Source organism: Dipodomys spectabilis, unplaced genomic scaffold (genome assembly GCF_019054845.1).
Source record: "Dipodomys spectabilis isolate Male_0828 unplaced genomic scaffold, ASM1905484v1 ptg000147l, whole genome shotgun sequence".
Taxonomy (NCBI): Eukaryota; Metazoa; Chordata; class Mammalia; order Rodentia; family Heteromyidae; genus Dipodomys; species Dipodomys spectabilis.
The window spans coordinates 16,010,319-16,030,466 of record NW_024870824.1 but is presented as its reverse complement, the minus strand read 5'-3'; the positions used below and the strand labels follow the sequence as shown (position 1 = coordinate 16,030,466).

The following is a 20,148-nucleotide window of genomic DNA, read 5'->3' as shown; positions in this document are numbered from 1 at the left end:
GGCTGAGATTTGATGTCAGCTCGTCTAAAGAAACACACACACACACACACACACACACACACTTAACTGAACTACAACTTACAGTAAGTATATAGATCTTAACTACAAAGAGTTTTGACAAATATATAAACAAGATTTCAATCAAGATAGGGGACATTACCATCTCTACAGATTATTTATTGCAACCTTTTTCAATCTGTCAGCCCTCTCTGACTCAAAAGCAAGATCAGTTATGCTTTCCATCCATGTAGACTAGTTTTATGTTGAATTCATACAAATGGAGCCATCCAGTCTGTATTCTCTTTGGCTTCTCTGACCCAGTGTTGCTGATTCATTCATATGGTGGCATGTGTAAATGCTTTGTTAGTTTTTATTGCTAAGTAGTAAGCCATTGCTCAAATGTAACACCATTTGTTTATCCATTTGTTCACAAATGAACATTTGGGTTGTGTCTGACTTTGGGCTATTATCAATTAAGATGCCAGGAACATTCTTGCATAAATCTTTTGGCAGGTATCTGTTTTCGTCTTTCATGAGTAAATACCCAAGAAACATGTTGCTGGATCATAGATAGGTATTCATTAAATTTTATGAAGCTATCCAAAGCCACTGTACTATTTACATTCCCACCAGAAATGGATGAGAAATATTGGCCACTTGGCTTGTTGTAAATAAGTGTGTCTATTTTGAATTTCCCCAATAACTAAGGGTGTTGAGCTCTTTTTCCTGAATTTGTTGACCATTTGTTTGTGTTTTATGATATGTTGGTTAGGATTCTTACCAATTTTTATTGTTCTAGGAAGTCATTGCTCACCTCAAGATCCTAAGATTTTTTCCTATTTTTTTTCTAGAGGCTACATAACTTAGCATTTAGTTTACTTAAGTTGATGATCTATCCTTGACTGATTTTTTAATAGGCATTTTTATTGTTATTGTCAAGGTGATGTACAGAGGGGTTGCAGTTATGTAAGTCAGATAAAGAGTACAATTTTTTTTTTTTGTCAGTCGTGGGGCTTGAAATCTGGGCTTGGGCGCTGTCCCTCAGCTCTTCAGCTCAAGGTGAGCACTCTACCACTTGAGCCACAGCACCACTTCCGGTTTTCTAGTGGTTTATTGGAGATAGGACTCTCACAGACTTTCCTGCCCGGGCTGGCTTTGCACCGTGATCCTCAGATCTCAGCCTCCCAAGTAGCTAGGCGTGAGCCACCGGCGCCCGGCAAGAGTACAATTTTTTTTCAACAATGTCACCCCTTCCCTGCTCTCTCCATTTTTTCCTTCCATTCCCACCCATAATTGTATAATTTATTTTTTAACATAATATCTAGTGAGTATCACTGTTGACTTTGTTCATCCTTTGTCCCACTATTTCTGTGCCCCCTTACCCTACCAAAAACAGATAAACAAACATGACAAAAGGAAAAGAAAACAAAAAGAATAACAAATAAAAAAACTTCTTGTTTCTATTTCTTGGAGTTCATTTCAATAAATATTTATATATGACCAGATGCATATAGGTATTATGCCTTTGTATTCCTCTCCTAAGAATATCCATTTTTGGTCTTTGTGAATGCCTAGAGACCTGTATAATTTACTTGATTGATTTTTGTGCATTTAGGTTAAAGGAGCAGTGATGGATAGAGTTGTCAAGCATAGGGATTTTTATTTTAATTTTTTACGTTGATTTTTTATTGTGGAATAACTTACACAGTATTCATGAATCTTAAGCGTACAGCTCAAAATATACACATACATCCAAGCAAACACATTCAGTTTATTTGAGGACTCCTTTTTAATGTCAAAATATTTGTAAGCCTCTCCATACCTGTATTTCATCTAATTAATATTTACAGTAGCTTTTTTCCATGCCGAATTTTTTCCATACATACACATTTGGCAGGCATTATGCATTTGAAGCTAGGAGTTCACATAGGTTAGAAGTTCTAGAAAGAATTCCTTGTTTCTCAGGGGTCTATGACTCACAGTTGGGGAAAGAATACAGAATACAGGACTAACATAGGTCTGCTATCCTGAAGGAGTTCGTCATCTAAGAGGGGCACTGAGATACATACATGAAAACCATGCTAACAAATATAGAAACATGGACTTCCCAAAAGGGAGTAAGATCATTCAGGACTAAATGAGACATAGCTGGATGGAAGACTATATTATCCTAAAGATGTAAGAATAAAAGAAAAAATAGTTTACAAAACCCTATCTTGGGCTGGTTGCCAATGGCTCACACCTGTAATCCTAGCTACGAGGATAAGAGCTAAGATTCTTGGTTCAAAACAAGCCCAGGCAGATAATTCCAAAAGACTCTTATTACCAATTAACCAGCAAAAAGTCAGAAGTGGGGGTGTGGCTCAAGTGGTAGAGTGCCAGCCTTGAATGAAAAAGCCAAGTGAGAATGCAAAGCCCTGAATTCAACCCCAATACTGGCATAAATAAATAAATAGATAAATAAATAAGTAAATAAAAACTGCTTTTATTAGGATCCTTTCTGCTGTAGTTTGCAGAAACACAGCTGAAACTAGTTAATGCAAAAGTAGGATTTGCTAATTCTTACAGTTGGGATACTTGAGGTTTGGGGTATCTCTGGATTAGGTATGGCTATATTTAGAAGTCTTTCTATATGACAAAAGCAATTATTTTATTTTTCAGACCACTTCTTTCTTTGTGTTGGCCAATCTGATATCACCAGACCTTCCTTTCAAGTTAGGAATAAATATGCCATCTTTCCAGTCTCTTACTTATCCAATTTCAAAGAATACTATGATTGGCCTATCTGGGGTTCCATTTCCACTGAAGAATAAATCTTGTGTCAACTTAGATAGAATTCTCTGATTATCTAGCCTTGGGTCAGATGTCATCACCACCGAGGGAGAGTCAGGACACCACACTGGCAACCTATTAGCACTACAAAGGCATAGGGACAGGTTTTTAGCAAAAATCAGAAGGAGGGATAAGAAAATACATTGAGCAAGCACTCTGGCCATATTTAATTACAAGGGAATGCGGGCTTTGAGCAGAAATGTAAATAGAAACTGATGGGGTAGGAAGGAGACTGTAGTGGGTACAGTAGAGTTGGTATGGAATATCTTCAGGTATGTTTTTTCCTAAATGAGAAAGTCTCTAGGTTTGAGTATCATTCTCTGCAGCCCAAGATGTTTCTTCTCAACAGATCCCAGGGCAAACAGCCTGCCAGACTGGTATTTAGTGGCCACTTGAGAAGAGCCTTGAAACCAGAATGTGAATTGTGGACTGTTTGGATTATGAAGGCAGCACAAAGAATAGTCTTATGCTTGCTTTTCCAACAATCATATTTGAACTAAAGCCACTATGATGACAAAGGTGAACCAGATTAGGATTAATTTGTGTACTTAAGAGAAGTTTCCCCAATACACTAAAACTTATTTCATTACTTTATCGCTATCCACCTTTATTGAGGGTTCTCTATGTGCAGGGCACTGTGCTAAGCCTCTTAGGTCTCATCTCTCGCTCAATGCTTGTTCTTATTTCCCCACCTGGGCAAAGATAAAGCAACAGTGAGGACTGTACAGCTAGCAACTGGCTAAGCTGGAATTCAAACCCCAGCAGTCTGCCTCTAGAGCTGAAGCATTGATCAAATATGTTATCTAGGCTTCTCCATTCAGTCCACAGCCTGGTTTTAAAAGTACGAGTTTACACAGTCCCCGAATCAGACTCAGAATCTGATGCCAGGTGCGGGTGGGCATGAGGGCAGGGACTGGCAGCAGTGCCCCCAGGCAGCAACACCACGCTGAGCCTACACGCCCACACTCTTCTTTGCCCCACTCTCTCCATTCTCCTGACTCTCCTTGGTCTCTCACTGCCTCTGGGCTCTGCAATGCATCAGACCCATGTTGCCAGGAGATCGGCCTAAATAATGCACAGCTCTGGTCGGGTCAATATGCAGCTCAAAACCTCTCTTGACTCCTCATTGGTTGTTGACTGTAATACATACTGCTTAGCCTGGCATCTAACACTCTCCAGGATCTGATCTTTACCCCTCTCCCTTATCCTCCCATTGCCATGAACTTACGCTCTGTAAAGCACAGTGGCCTTTCTGATACTTTCTGAAATGCTGGTATCTTTTAATTTTTATTCTCAGTATCTTAGTATTGGGCCAAGGGCCCAGAACTCAGGATTCACAGGATGAGGGGCTGTGGTGTGTATGCCCAAGTGAATAGATAAAAACATAAATAAGCCCTACTGTCTCTTTTACTCAATCTAACACAAATTTGTTTGCCCCCTTAACATCTAGGTTTAATACCTTCCCTGGGACTTCCAAAGGGTTCCCTTCCCTTTTCAACACTGGTCATAATACTCTCCGGAACTTGTGCTTCCCCCTCGGTGACACTGGATGGAAGCTATTTGAGGTCAGGCTCTGTCCCATGCCTCTCAGATTCCATAGGACCTAGAGTTGTCATACAGAGTGGGGTTGAATTTCATTGCTTCAGTGAGCGAGTACTGCTGAGACATTCAATTGCAAACCAGCCATGGAACCCACACATTCCCTATGTGTCCCTTATCACAGAAAACTGGAAAAGGTCGTACAGAGGCGAAGCAAAAAGGAAAAAAGGTGGCTTCAGCCAGACACACATGGTTTAGGAACCCATGCTACCATTTCCTAATTCGTGGGGCCTTACCCAGGTGGGTTCATGGTGCATCTCATTTTCCCTTTCAGTAAAACCAGGATATTACAGTCCTTCTCATTAAATCCATCTTTTCACATATTCATCAGGTTTCCATTGCTTATTTCAAATTTATCTTTTCTCATAAGTACTGTGCGCTAACCAGTTGCGCGACTTTTCTTGAAGCTTCAGTTTTCTCCTCTGTGAATTGAGGATAATACATAGGGTCCACCTTGCTGGACTTTTGTGAGGAGGGTTCAATGGGCACAGGAAGAGGTGAGCCTAAGTTCAACAACCGTTGCCCTAAGCAAGCATCGCTCCCAGTCCAACACTGTGTTGTGCTTTGGAAGACTCAGCAGAGTAAAACTGTCAGAGTCTGTCACCAAGCCTTCATGTGTCTTACAATCCGAAGGGGGTAAGAGGTAGAGATGAAGTCAGTGAGCTAATGAATAAAATAATTATGGATTATGGTTAGTCTCAGGATGAATGATGAGAGCTAATAGAACAGGATATGGAATTTAGGGACAGCCCAGACAGGATTATTGTAAAGATTAAATAAAATAATATAGGTAAAACATTTGTGCTCAGAAGGAGTTAGAAAAGCAAAAACAAAAAACAATCTGATATAGTGAAAACAGGGGTTATACCGTGGGGGAGGGACATACAAAGCAACAAAGAAATCATCTTATAAATATGTTAGAAATAATTGCAAGAAAGAAAAAACATTTAAATCCTTATCTTTGGGTTCATTTTGCCTAACATCAACGTATCTGACCATTTCTGCTTGTCTCAGACATATACTAGTTATTGCAAATAAGGGAAACCATGGGACCTGGCTTACTTCACTTAATATAATTTTTTCTAAGTCTTACCATTTCCTGTTTTCACTGTATTTGATGTTGGTATACTTTGTGGAGGGGAAAGGAAAAAACAAATTGTTTAACTAGGGATACAGGTGGACCCATTGCAACAATGAGATGTACAAGTCGTTATGTCGAAAATGAACTTTACAACTTTGGCGGAGGAGGGGGGTAGGAAGGAATGGGAAGGGATGGGAAGGGGAAACAAAGGAGGAGGCAACAATGCTTGATAAAAAATGAACTCATTACCTTGCCCATGTAATTGTAACCCCTCTGTACAGTATTTTCACACATACACACAAAATCTGAGGCTAAAGAATCTCAGGGGGAGGGGCTGCCCTTCTTCCTGCATGACAGGACTCTGTCTCTGCCCTTTGAGAGAGTCATTTATAGTCAGCTGAGGTGCCTGGGATATACAATCCTAACATAACATCTCCTTCCTGAACAAGTCAGGCGGACTGCACCCATATCTCATGCTATGGCCACCTTACACATCCTCAGACAGGCAGAGTTGGGATGCCTGGGCTATTTCCCCAAATCTCAACACACAGGCACCGACATGGGGCAGTCCCTGCTCTTGCATGCTGAGAGTAGCTTGCTTCAGGAACAGAAGATTGACAGTCAGTGGAGTGTGTGCTTCATGTGCTTAAAATAGATCAACTGTGTCATTAGACCATTGCAAAGCCGTCATCTCATTGGCCCTGCCAGAGAGGGTAAGCGATAACAGCCCCTGGAGAAAGACCTGTGCTTTGCACAAAATTAAGCAGAAGCAAGGAAGAAGCTTTGGAAATTGGACAGGCAGTAGCGAGTGTGATTCTGCCAGGAGAGGGAGAGGGGGGGGCTGTTGGAAGCCCACAAGCAGTAATTACAGCCCTGGGAGCAAACGGGCAGCAGTGTGGTGCCCGTGTGTGCTTCTTGTTTGGCTGGTGATATACTCAGAAAAGAGGTCCAGAGATGTCTAAGACCTGTGCACAACCCAGGGGCTGAGCCTGAAGTGGTTGAGGGCTTAGCTACTCTTTCAGGCAGCCACAGACTCATTTTTATGGTGTTTGCTCCGTAGTCTTCCTATTGTGCTTCTTTCCTAAAATGTCTTGCATCCTTTTGCTCTTCTGATCACTCCTTTCTGGGCATGCGCCAGTTGATCACGGTCCTCTTCCTGGACACAATGTTGTGTAGATGGAACAATGGTAAGATCTGCTGCCCACACAGCAGGACACCATGTATTCCAGCAACCCGCATCACCCATTGCAGCCTTCTGAATCTGACATCAACCCCGCCTTCCTCTCCTGTTACTCCAATGGCTATCTTGCCTGGTGCCATGTTATTGATTAGTGATGGTGGTTGAGGAGGGGAAGAATTCACATTAGGGGGAAGAAGTAACCACATGCAGTAACAGACACAGGAGACTGGAGGAAGAGGAAATGTCAACGAGAACTCCTTTTTAAGCATAAACTTAGGTGACTGGATGGAGGAAGGGTCTGCCCATCAGTGGGCACAGTGAGAGTTGAAACAGTTCTTCCTTTGCCTATGAGGAACCTTGAGATATTCAGATGAGACTTTTAGCAGACACTTAGAAAGATGAACTAGGGCTTAGTGGAGTATGGTCATCTGTCTTTATTGTAGGGCTTCCCAGAGAAAGTGGGTTTTTCATGAATAAATTAATTCAGGTGTTTTATGAATTATTTGCTACCCTGATCTATGCCAGAGGAACCAGGAAGCATCTGACCTGAGTAGAAGTCATTATATACTAGGGAAATTGGGATCACTGTTGTGGCCACATTTCAATGCCATTTCAGCCATGGTTCCAGAGGCAGTCTGTTTTAAAGTGTCTTTGCTGATGAAGAGCTCACGCTGGGACTGGATGGAGGCTTATCTTCTATGTTAGAACCATTTTGGAACAATTGTAACTAGGATGTCTCCCAGGATGCCTTCTTTCTTCGGGGCTAGACAAAGTACTTATAATTGCTACTTTTCTCTGGGCCCTCCTCCTACTATGAGGTTCCTAGGAAAGAACACCAAACTTGGAGACAAGAAAGTGCTTGTTCTGTGATTTGTCCAACTATAGCCAAGAGGACATGATGTCACCCATCTGAGAAAGGGCTAATTGGGGGATACAAGGACCATAGTAGGGTTTTGGCCCTAACTTTATAGCATGTAGAGCTAATTAATTTGTAACTCCAGGCAGGACTTCCCCCACAATCAATACATTGGCTGCAGTTTCTTCATGTCTGTATAAAGACACTGCTACAAGTTTGACACTACAAAGACGTTCTATTAGAGTGGGTTTTTAAAAATCCAAATATAGAAATGTTAAGCCATTGTTGCATAAGGTAACAAGGACTAGTGGCCACTGTGTCAAAGGAGAGATGACTGCATGTACCATCTAAAGCCAGCAATCCTACCAACTGTCATCACAGGAAAATAGAGTCAGGGATGTAGTATCTTTGTTTTGTTTGTCTTTAAGATGAAAGAAAAATGTATTAGAAAAATATGACAGGGAAAGTGAGCACGTGCATAGACACAGCCCATCTCAGTCATATTGGACGTCTTTTTTGTTACAGAGCTTGGCTTTGGGTTAAATAGTGAGAGTTAAAGTCCTTGAAGAAGACTTTTGGATAGCCTTGTTTGCTTATTAAGAGAAGCTGGACATTGGGTTTGGGGGTGTGGTTCAGTTTGTAGAGCACCAGTCAATGAGCAAACCCAGTGGCCGCCACCAAGTTCAAGTCCCAATCTCGGACAAACAAAAAGAGAGAAGCTAGAAAATCCAAATTTGATTTCCCAGTGTTGGCAAAGGATTTAAATTTATGAAAAATCAATAAAGGGCAAATAAAATAATTCTTATTATGCTGATTCCAGAGTGCACATTCTGTCCACATGTGTGGTTCATGGGGGAAAAAAGACCATACATAATGGTTGTACTTGTTATAGTGGTTATATTTGTGGGCATGTACCCACAATTATGCCTGGTACAGACCTGGTGTTGACTAAATAATTGTCCAGTTCCTCATGTTGGGCTTTTCCAGGAGCTAGACAGAGTGAAAGTCAATGCTGAGCCTGTACATTTCCTTGCAATATTGAAACACTATAGTTGTGTATAGTAACCTGAATGGGTGAGAGTGAGCTTCAGGACCTAGAGTATCTATGGACATATAGATAGATCTCCTGTGATTCCCTGCATGGGGTGGACCTCCTGCAGGTGAGCAGCAGAAGGGTCCATCTCTCTCACAAGGGATGGCAAAGGAGATAACCTTTGTTAACCGGAGAGATAACCTTTGTGACACTGGTATTTAATAATTACTGTCAGTGTCCTACCTCAGTTATGAGGGTCTGGGTAATATTTGGGGGAACCCATGCCCCAGGGAAGTCTTCCTCTTGGGACATCAGTTCACTGACAGACATAATGCTGAGAATTTGAATTGTATTCCCTCTCCAGAAGTCCTACTACCTGGATCTTCAGAATGTGACAGTATTTGGAGACAGATTTTAACAGAGATAATCAAGTTAAAATGAGGTCACTAGGGTGGGCTCTGATCCCACGTAACTGAAGTCCTAATCAAAAGGGGAAATCTGGACCTCTGTCCATGGAAGATCTGGAGAACCAGGGAGAGGCCCGGAGCCTCTCAGCCTTCAGAAGGAGCTAGCCATGTCCACACCTTGGACTTTTAGCCTCTAGGATTGAGAAAGAATACATTCCTGTTGTTTAATCCACCTGTTCATAATACTTCGTTATGGAAACCCTAACAAACAAACACACTCTAACTTTTCACTTTAAACATCTACTATGTTCTAGTCACTGTTTAAAAAATACCCACAAATTTGTTTATTCTTGGTAACAACTTTGAGAGAGGCACTATTATGAACCCCCTCCCCCCAGCACCTCTGTGAGTGTCATTAGAGATGAGGAACTGGGATACAGAGAACGTGACTCGCCCGAGGACACAAAACAAATAAGGATGGAATTTAACCCCAGGAATCTAGGTCCACTCTTCCCTTAAGAATTGCAATGATAATTTAATTGGCAAAATACCCCAAAACTCAAGCTGCTTACACACTTCTGGTTGTTTTCTGTTCGTTTACAATGGCATCTGGCGGATGCTGGGTGAGAGCCAGGTGTTGACCGCTCACCGTTCACGACAGCAGATGTGATTGAGTGCGGCGCGGCAAAGCTTCTGCCAGATCGGGAAAGCTGGAGTTCAGAACCAATATCACTCCCTTTGTTCCATCCAAGTGCACTTGAAATCACATTGTGATTTTCAGAGCTGTGTTATATTCATTTGGGAAGATTTTTAAATTGTTGCTTTCATTATTCTCTTACACCCCCTTAAATTTCAAACAATCATTTGCCAACTACTGCTGCATTCATTTGGGAAGCCCTGTTTCAGAAAACAAAAACTCTCTGTTATTGCAATGTAGACAGCCACCTCTGTTTGATCAGTTTCAGAAATGCAGGATTACTAAACAGAGACTATGCTATTGTTTTGGTGTGTGCAACGCATCCTTTGCTGGAAACTTTTTAGAACTCCTGACCCCGGCAATGTCATCAGCAGAGGAAGACCATCACACTCCTAGTACCAGGTGTCTTCCACTCTGAGGTCCCTTATCTCTCCTGACCCATTCTGCCTCCTTCCCAGCCTGCACTGTGCCCCCGAGGACTGACCACTACAGGCCTCACTACTGCCTTGCGTGTCCTATGGCTCCTGTTTGGATTGGGTCAACAGGAAATACTCTAGGGAGGGAAAAGAGAGGTCAGGATATTTATCTTTCTGGTTCCTCCTCCAGAACTGAGCTACTAGCTGCCTTTCTGGAACCAGGACCCACAGAGTCCCTAGCCAACAGCCACAGGGCTCCGGATTCCTTCCTTTAGCCCTTCAGGCTGGGATGGGACTGTAGCAGGCTTCAGTTACAAGCCCCCTGATACTGGGCCATTATGGCCTTTCTGTTTTTCTGCACTTTCCCCACACACTTGTGCAGACTCCTTTGATTAAGAGTGACTACCCTTCCCCTACCGGGACCATAACAGAGAGCTCTCCACCCTTCTTTCTCACTCTATACTGTATGCAGGGGTAAAGTCTATGGCTGCTTTCTTCTTCTGATTCTGATTCTTTTTTTTTTTTTTTGGTGGTTGTGGGGCTTCAACTCTGGGCCTAGGTATTGTCCTTCAGCTCTTCAGCTCAAGGCTAGTGCTCCACCACTTGAGCCACAGAGCCACTTCGTTTCACAGACTTTCCTGTCTGGGCTGGCTTTGAACTGCAATCCTCAGATCTCTGCCTCCTGAGTGGCTAGGATTACAGGTGTGAGCCACCAGTGCCCGGCATCTATGGCTTTCTGTGTACAAAACCCAGCACTGGCTACTGGGCCAACAGGACAGGCTGATTTTCAGTCCAAGAGTTTGGTTGTGAGGATACCATCAACCATCAGTTCAGTGCTTTATTCAGTGGCCAACTTCAGATTCAGCTCCATTCACAGGGACCCAATGCCAGTGAATTTCTCGTGATATTTCACAGTCCTCTCAAGAATCTTGCACCCTGTCTTGCTACTGCTCACATGATAGAAATAATCTATTCAGTCTAAGACCACAAGGCATGTGACTGATTCTGAGTTTGATTTCAGGAATCTTTACCTCTCAGCTCAGGGTCTTGCTGCCCCATGACATCTTTGGGAGGCTATATGATTCTTTTTTTGCCGGTCCTGAGGCCTGAACTCTAGGCCTGGGCTCTGTCTCTCAGCTCTTCAGCACAAGGCTAGCACTCTACCACTTGAGGCACAGTGCAACTTCCAGCTTTTTCTTCTTATGTGGTGCGGAGGAATTGAACCCAGGGCCTCATGCATGCAAGGTAAGCACTCTACCACTGAGCCACCTTCCCAGCCCAGCTACATGATTCTTGAATACACGCTTCAACAAAACCAAGTTTATACCCAAATAGTAATTTTTCAGCATGCTAATCCATGATAAAGGCTACAGAGGGGCCAGAGGCAGGAGGAGGAAGCTTAGAAATGGGGAAGAATCCATTGTTCACAGTGTTCAGGATGCTTACCCCACCACAGGGTTGAACCATCCCTGAGTTTTGCACTTGTGAAAACCATAGCATTCAGAAGCTTAGGAAGTTCTGGTCTAAGTGAGGAACATAACATTTTACAGGACACAGTGTTCAGGGTCTAAGCATACTTGGGATCGATTCAGTCTCCTTAGTTTTGGAATTCTTTCTACCAACGTAAGAACTGGAGATTCCAATAAAGGATAACCAAAATGAGAATATGCACATTCTGTAGTTATTGCCCCATTGCTCTGGACGGTGAAAGCATATGGTTTGCATTCATAAAAAAGGCAATGTATAAGCTGGGCGCTAGAGGCTCACACCTGTCAACCTAGTTCCTCAGGAGGTTGAGGTCTGAGGATCACTGTTTGAAGACAGCCAAGGCAGGAAAGTCCAGGAAACTCTCATCTCTGATTAACCACCAAAATGTTTAAAGTAGAGGTGTGGTAGAGTTTCAGCCTTGAGTGAAAAAGCTAAGGGACAGTGCTCAGGCTCTGAGTTCAAGTCCTAATACTAGCACAGACAATGAAAAAGGCAAAGTACAAATTAGAATGAAGAGAGAGTCCAGGATGTTGCTGGGGGGGGGAGGGGGGGCGCCAAGGAGGAATTGAGCAGCTGTGGAGGATGGGTGTGGAGTGGGCAGAGGGGCACCAAAGTCAAAGGAACAAGCTCTTCAAATGGAAAGAGGCAGATGTGACAGGGACATAGAGAATAGGGTAGTGCAGAGACCATGGCCAGGCCAAATAGGACCCCACACAGGGTGATGCAGAGTGGATGTCAGGGGGTGACTGGAGAGGGCTGATCTGAAAATCAGGAAACAAAGGATCCTCAAAATTAGGTTGGGAAGGTGCAGGAAGAAAGAAAGGCTGGATGATGGAGCTACCCTATAGAACTCAGAACTCCCCTATAGAATCCTCCTTGGGAATCCTTCACCCAGAGGGGAAGGTAGGACTTGGCATGGGCCTAGGCTTTGCCAGGTCTTGGGTGGCCTCCAATCTTGTTCCTCCTCTAGGAAGCCTTTTTCCTTTTCCTCATTGGCTCAGAGGACCATACCCCATCTGTCATACCCACTCAGGTCTGTCTGCTACTCTACTCTTTCAACTCCAGAATTATCCTTTTCTCTTAGTACACCATTTGGTGTACTAAGGCTCAGCAAAGTGTTGCAAGAGAGGATCCTGATGAAACTAACATCTACACTGAGCAGTCTCTATTTGAGAAAAATTTCCTTCCTTCCTTCCTTCCTTCCTTTCTTTCTTTCTTTCTTTTCTTTCCTCTTTCTCCTTCCTCCCTCCCTTCCTTCTCCCCCTATCCTTCCCTCCCTTCTTTTTCTCTTCCCCCTCCCTGCATTCCTCCCTCCCTCCCTCCCTCCTTCCCTCTCTCCCTCCTTCCCTCCCTCCTTCTTTCCTTCCTTCCTTTCTTTTTCTTTCTGTCTTTCTCTTTCTTTCTGCCAGTCCTGGGCAAAAAACTCTGGGCCTGGATGCTGTCCCTAAGTTCTTTTTTTTTTGGGTCCGGTCGTGGGGCCTGAACTCTGGGCCTGGGCGCTGTCCCTCAGCTCTTCAGCTCAAGGCTAGCGCTCTACCACTTGAGTCACAGCGCCACTTCCGGGTTTTTTCTTTTTGCTTATGTGGTGCTGAGGAATTGAACCCAGGGCCTCAGGCATGCAAGGCAAGCACTCTACCACTGAGCCAACTTCCCAGCCCTGTCCCTAAGTTCTTTTGCTCAAGGTGAGCACTCTACTACTTGAGCCACAACGCCACTTCTGGCTTTTTTGGGTCATTTATTGGAGATATATATTAATAATTTATACATGTTTACACAAACATTTCCTTATAGCCGCATCTAATCCTCAAAATCCATACTTCAGGTTCACTTCACAATTCATAGTTTGGGTGTGACATCTGAGAGGCTGAATGACCTGCTTACTAATGTCCTTAAATCAATGGTGACAATGGTCCCAACCGGCCAATTGCTAGAGTGACGACGACAGCTTGGCCACCCATCAGTGATGTGATGACAGCGCATCAGCGGGCAAGTCTCCCAGTTCTGTAGTTTACACTAAACATGAACACATAGTTTCCATTCTCATCTTTGCAGGTGGTGAGACACCATTCTGAAGGTCACCCAATTAATAAGAGAAATGGGAAATATGGAATTTGGGACCCTCCGATTCCACAGCCTGAACTCTATCACTCTTTTTTTTTTTTTTGTTGGTTGTGGGGCCTGGACACTGTCCCTGAGCTCTTCAGCTCAAGGCAAGTGCTCTACCACTTGAGCCACAGCGCCACTTCTGGTTTTCTGGTGATTTATTGGAGATTTGAGTTTCACAGACTTTCCTGCCTGGGCTGGCTTTGAACCATGATCCTCAGATCTCAGCCTCCTGAGTAGCTAGGATTACAGGTGTATGCCACCGGTGCCCGGCAGCTCTATCACTCTTATAGCCACACCAAGAAAATAGCTCTCTGCCCTTCTCGAGATGAAGTGATTAAGAGTTTAACACTAAGCTCATGCTTTGTCAACACTTCAACACTGGCATTTGAATCACTAATTAGGGATGGTACCCACTGTCAAATATAGTAAATAGCCCAGTGCCTTTTGTAACACAATTGGCTTCCTAACTTGAATGAAGTTACTGAATATTAGCTACTAAGCTGTAACAATGACATCCATCCCACAGCTTAGAGAGAGTCTGCCTCAGGGGTGGGGACACCCAAACCAGAACTGAAACAAACACTACTGACTGCGCATTTCTGCTAGGGACAATTTCAGGTGTAAGAATTAGGTTAATAACTCCACATCTCAAAAGGGAGCATTTTTTTTTCTTAGATTAGGTCAGCCAAGGATCTCCTGCCAATGCTCAGTCTGTCACTCCTATGAGGTCTGGTTTCTATTCTTCATTGCACACTCTCCCAGTTGGGAGAACTTTGATGATGGCTAGATCCCAAGTCCTGAGTGTAAGTCTCTTCCACAACCTTCCCCCAGCTACTTACTCAGAGAAGCATTTTTTTTCCCTTAGGGGTAACTCAGATATCCCAAGGCTACCCATGAAATACACATCCTCCTTGCTTAGAAAAAGTGGATGAAAATTGAATGGCATTTTTGCCAGTCCTTGTCTTCTGCAGTAATCACTCTATGGATAATTATTTCTTTAAACAACAAAAGAAAGGAAAACCTGTTTCTTTCTTTCAGGAATATTCATAGTTACTAACAGGATAAGAGTTCTTTAGGATTCCGGAGACAGAAAGGCAGAGTCAGCTGCTTATTGCCTCTTAGTTTCTTGAAAAATAAATGAGCCATCTCTCCCCTCTATCACTTAATGGGAAAAGACTCCCATAAATACATTTCTTTTTTTCTAGAGATAGTGAGAAGTGACAGGCAATTCACATCTTTATTTTTTTTTTTCTGGAATCACACAGATGCAAACATATAGCTCACAAGGTAAAAGCGTCCAGAGGATTTTGCTCTTTTCTCCAGTCTCCTATGAAGCCAACCCATCATTCCAGACTGTCAAAACCGAAAGGCAAAATGCTTCGGCTGGAAGTGGCTGAGGGAGTCCAGCCTCACTCCCTTGCTTAGCATGGCTATGCAATATACAAAGAAAGACGGGGAGAGATGACTCATACAAATACATAGTAAATATATTTCATTTCCATCCCAGTTGCTTTTGCTTTGTTTCCTCTTCTCTATGCCAACGGCCTTGAGACGAGGGGAGGGTGAGGGTTTGGCTGGATGGTCTCAATACAGGTACTCAAAATTTGTTTGGCTTTGCTATTCAGCTCTAGCTCTTGGAGACAGAATTTACAGATGATTAGATCACAGTCCCTCTGATTTCAAAGATGGGCAATCTGGGAGGCAGAACAGGGACTAACAGCAAACTCAGAGCCTCAGGGCCGGGAAATGTTTGCAGGGCCTCTGGCCCAACAACCCCACCTGATGCTGGATGAACCAGGCCAGCCGAGCTGATAACAGAGCTGGAGAGTAAGACCTCCCCAGCACCCCGCCCCTACCCACAGGATCCCAGGGGCTGTTACTGAGGCTCCAGTGCATTTCTCAGGAACCCAGGCCCGACCCTGCAAGCAACATGTCTGGTCCTGGCTCTGTAAGGCAGTTGCAGCCCCTGGCACCTGAGAGCAGTTGCGGGAAGGGCTAGCTCTTTCCCTGGGCTCTGCAGGGTGTCTAAGCAGCCTGCCAAGTCGGCAGGGAGCCTGCCTGGGCTCCAGCGCACCAAGGGACGCACGAAGCCGGATCTTCCACAGCCTCCAGACCCCCCCAAAGGTGGCTTCGGAGGGATCTGTTTATCACATTGCGCTTTCCCCATGCCAGTGCCCGCCCATGCCCGCCCAGCACCATCCTCCCCGCGTCTGGCTCTTCTCAGAACGCACAGGGCCTGCACGGCTGGCCAGGGGTGCGCAGGGAGGGCCCCTCCGAGCCCCCACAGCCAGACAATGGCCACATTGCCGCTTCCTGGGCCTTCGCAGGCAGTGCCAGAGGGAGACAGCAGCTTCCCCCCCCCCCTCCCCCCGGCAGAGGCAACTGACGCCGGGGACGACTCAGCAGCAAAACCATCACCGAAAGCCAGACGGACAGGCTTCCCGGTGCCCGGGGGACGCTCCCGAGGCGCGGCCGGGGCGCGCGGGGGGTCGGGTGTCCGGGCCGATGCCAGGCGCCGGGGCGCGGACTCCTGCACCCCCACCACTCCCCGGCCCTGTTCCCATGGCAAAGGAGAGGAGGATTCACTCACTGCTCGTGTTCATGGTGACGCCTTCGCACGCGTTTCATTCAATCCGGAGGCCCCGGTCTCTGTGTGACTCTTCCCTGCTCCCGACCTCGCTCATCACCTGGGGGGTGAAAAGGCGATGGCGGGCAGCCCGCGTCCGTCCGCAGGTGCTCTCTCCGCCCGGTGCAGCCGCCGGCCTTGAAGGCAGGGGGACCACTAGGGACAGGTGAGAGCAGGCGGGAGGCGGCGGCGGGCAGGGCCCCCCGGCCGCGGCCCCCGAGCGCCCGGCGGCTGCAGCGGCGGGGCTGGCAGCGCCCGCTCCCGCGCACCCCGCGCTCCTCCGGCCCGGCGGCTCCGGGGCCCAAAGGGGGTGTGGACCGCAGGGAGGCAGGGCGGGGACCTGGCGGAGCCACGGCCCGCCCCGGGACCCACCTCTCGGCCCGCGTCGGGAGCCAGAGGCCCCTGGCCCGGCGCCCGCGAGCCGCTCATGAATCCCGGTGGTCGCGCGGGGGGTGGGACGGCTGGGCGAGCCGGGCGGCGCGGGGGAGCTCGCCATCCATGGTGCGGGCGCGCGGTGGGCAGCGCGGGGGGCGCGGCCGCTCGCCACTGCCACCTGCTGGACGCGCGGCGCGCGGGCCGCCCCGCCCTGCAGGCTCCGGGGGACGGGCGTCCAGGGTGAGGGAGAGATGGGGCTGGGGGGGGGGGAGGCTGGAGTCCCGGACAGGGGCACCGTGAATCCCCCTCCCCCCTCCCCCTACGTCCTGGACCTACCTGCGGGGGTGGGGAGGAAGAGAGAGAGAGAGAGACAGACAGAGAGACAGAGAGACAGAGACAGACAGAGACAGAGACAGACAGGGGTGGGGGAGAGAGAGACACAGACAGACAGAGGGGGGGAAGAACACACAGACAGACATGGTGGAGGAGAGAGAGACAGAGGGACAGACAGAGACAGAGAGAGACAGAGAGACAGAGACAGAGACAGAGAGAGACAGAGACAGAGAGAGAGAGACAGAGACAGAGACAGAGAGAGACAGAGAGACAGAGAGACAGAGAGACAGAGAGACAGATACAGAGAGACAGAGACAGAGAGACAGACAGAGACAGAGAGAGAGACAGAGACAGAGAGACAGACAGAGACAGAGAGAGAGACAGAGACAGAGAGACAGACAGAGACAGAGAGAGACAGAGAGAGACAGAGAGACAGAGAGACAGATACAGAGAGAGAGACAGAGACAGAGAGACAGACAGAGACAGAGAGAGACAGAGAGAGACAGAGACACAGAGAGAGATAGAGACACAGAGAGACAGAGAGACAGAGACAGGGGGAAGAGACACACACACAGACAGACATGGTGGAGGGGAGAGAGAGATCGAGAGAGACAGACAGACACAGACAGACACAGACCACAGACAGACAGACAGAGGGGGGGGGAGAGAAAGAGAGACAGACAGAAACAGAGAGGGGGGACAGACATAGACAGATGGGGGGAGGGGGAGAGACAGACAGACAGACACAGACAGACACAGACAGACAGACAGGGGTGGGGGGAGAGACAGACAGAGACAGAGACAGAGAGAGAGAACTGATCGGGAGGGACTGAGAGAGAAAGCCTGTCTTTGCAGGAAGCCGACTCCCACCCCAGCCCAGGTACTAGCAAGGAGGTGCCCTCTAGTCTGGAGCAGGTCCCTGCTGCCAGTGCCTCAGCTCCCCGAACTGTAGATTGTGGGGACCGTGCTGGTGGGTGAGGTGCGGGGGTGTCCTCCTGTTCCCACTTCACCACTTACCTTCTTTATGCCCTTCACCGCAGACTCGTCACATGTCTTCCTACTCAGAATGCTGGCTCCGTGAAAGAATGGGTCTTGTCATTCACCTCCACACTAGACCTGGGCCTGATACAGGATCAGCAAACATTTGGTGGCAGAAGGACCATGTCTTGAATATCTCGAGGCACCCACTCAGATGCCCTCTGCCACCCTAGGAAAGCAGCAGGTGGATGGAGCCCCAGTCAGGCTCATAGATCCACTACTCTTACCCCCTAAATTGTTATTTTAGTGTAACCGGTTCTATATTATAGTTGTGTATTGTAGACATTTGTTTGTTGAATACTTTTGGTCACAATAAACCAAAATAGGGTGAGGTTCTTTACATTCCTGTGGCTACTAACCCTGTCACCTTCTGTACCTAATTCATGTTCACTGAAGTGTGGCTTTTTTGTGTGTTAGTGCTGGGGCTTGAACTCAGGCTTGGATATTGTCCCTGAGCTTTTTTTTGCTCAAGGCTAGTGTTCCACTTCTGGCTTGTGTGTGTGTGTGTGTGTGTGTGTGTGTGTGTGTGTGTGTGTGTGATTATTTGGAGATAAGAATCTCACAAACTGTCCTGCCTAGGACAGTGATCCTCAAGATCTCAGCCTCCTAAGTAGCCAGGAGTAGAGAAGTGAGCCACTGATACCTAGCTTGAAAGTTTGACTTTTGAGTATTGAAAATCAAGACTGGGAGAATGCACCATTCCTGTTCATTGAAGGACTCTACTTAGAGCATGTATAAATGCACAAACTGAACATGCACATCTTTAACTTGCAGAGGAGGGAATGAGCCTGGGAACCCGAGCTTTGTGTTCTGACATACTGTACCTTGAGGCAAATGTAGAACAAACTTGTAGCTTAGTTCTATGCAAGGATGACTGTGTACTAGTGTTGGAGGGGCTTCAGGGTGAAGGGAGAAGTCACCCTCTTAAACCTGCGGCAAGAACACCTTTTGGATAAATGCAATGTTTCTCCCTTACACAGAGTCGGACAACTTAGAAGGCCATGGCTCTCAAAGAATCTTTAGATTAATAGCAGGGCCAATGAATTTGAACCATATTTTGAAAGCATTTCCAGATTATTCCTCCCAGTGGAATGGCGGTAAAAGTGCTGCTACTCTCCTCACAGTGGTTCAAAGTTTTGTTACATAGAAACACCTGAGAACTAGGCCCTTATGGATCATAGCTGTAATCCTAGCTTATCAAGAGGCTGAGATCAAAGCCAGTCAGGTCAGGAAAGTCTGCGAGACCTTATCTACAATTAACCATCAGAAGGCTGGAAGTGGAGCTGTAGTTTAAATGGTAGAACACAGGCAACACACACACACACACACACACACACACAGACACACACCACTTGAGATACTGCAAAAGTGTTGATTTCTAGGCTCTGAGTTACCTGCTCCACCTTTAAAGAGGTAATGAGAGATTTCTCAGCTAGATTGCTGCTGGTGAAAGTATAAAGGCTTAGTTTGGAAAACATAATAAAGTGGCCAATAGCTATCTAAATTACTCCCAAAGATCTTTCTAGAGCCTCTCCCAGATTCAGGTTGGGATTCTTTATTCCACTTCCAAGTTAACTTGCTAGGTTCTGGTACTTGGTTAAAAGATGTATTCCTAGGAGAAAGAAACTATTAACAGAACCATTAACTATAAGCAAAACTATTCCACAGTATAGTTTGTTATCACCCACAGCCTCCTAGAATTTCATATTATAGTATTGCATTAAATCAAAATCAACATCAATTAAAAGAATTGTATTTATTCATTCAAGCCTCTCAACAATTGTATATTGTGTTATAGTATACAAAACTCATTAAGTATGTAGTAAGTATCTACTTTGTGCAAGACCTGTGCTGGCTGTTGAAGACACAGGAGTCAGAAGGACAGAAAAACACTGTGTTCTCCTTGCCCATCAATCCAATTTTGGGATAAGTGGGAACCAAACAAGAAACGAAAGCAGGAGTTAGGTAAACCTGACAGCCACTTGGTTAGGAGCCTAGGGACTGTTTTCAGCTGGGCTGATTTTAAATTTCACCTTCATCACTTACTAGCCTAATGATCTTAGGTAAGATAGTAGGATTCT

At 45.9% G+C, this 20,148-nt stretch overlaps 1 protein-coding gene across 3 annotated transcripts in view; it reads right to left on the bottom strand.

Annotated features, from left to right (window-relative positions):
- Ablim3 (actin binding LIM protein family member 3) overlaps nucleotides 1–16,430 on the bottom strand; it is a 127,227-nt gene extending 110,797 nt beyond the window's left edge. The window contains exon 1 of one of the 3 annotated variants that reach the window (XM_042692133.1): nucleotides 16,286–16,430. In XM_042692133.1, the coding sequence (XP_042548067.1) occupies nucleotides 16,286–16,298 (13 nt within the window). In that variant the 5' untranslated portion in view covers nucleotides 16,299–16,430. The remainder of the gene's footprint in view (nucleotides 1–16,285) is intronic. The other 2 variants (XM_042692131.1, XM_042692132.1) reach the window with 2 other exon arrangements.
- Between the last annotated feature and the right edge of the window lie 3,718 nt (nucleotides 16,431–20,148).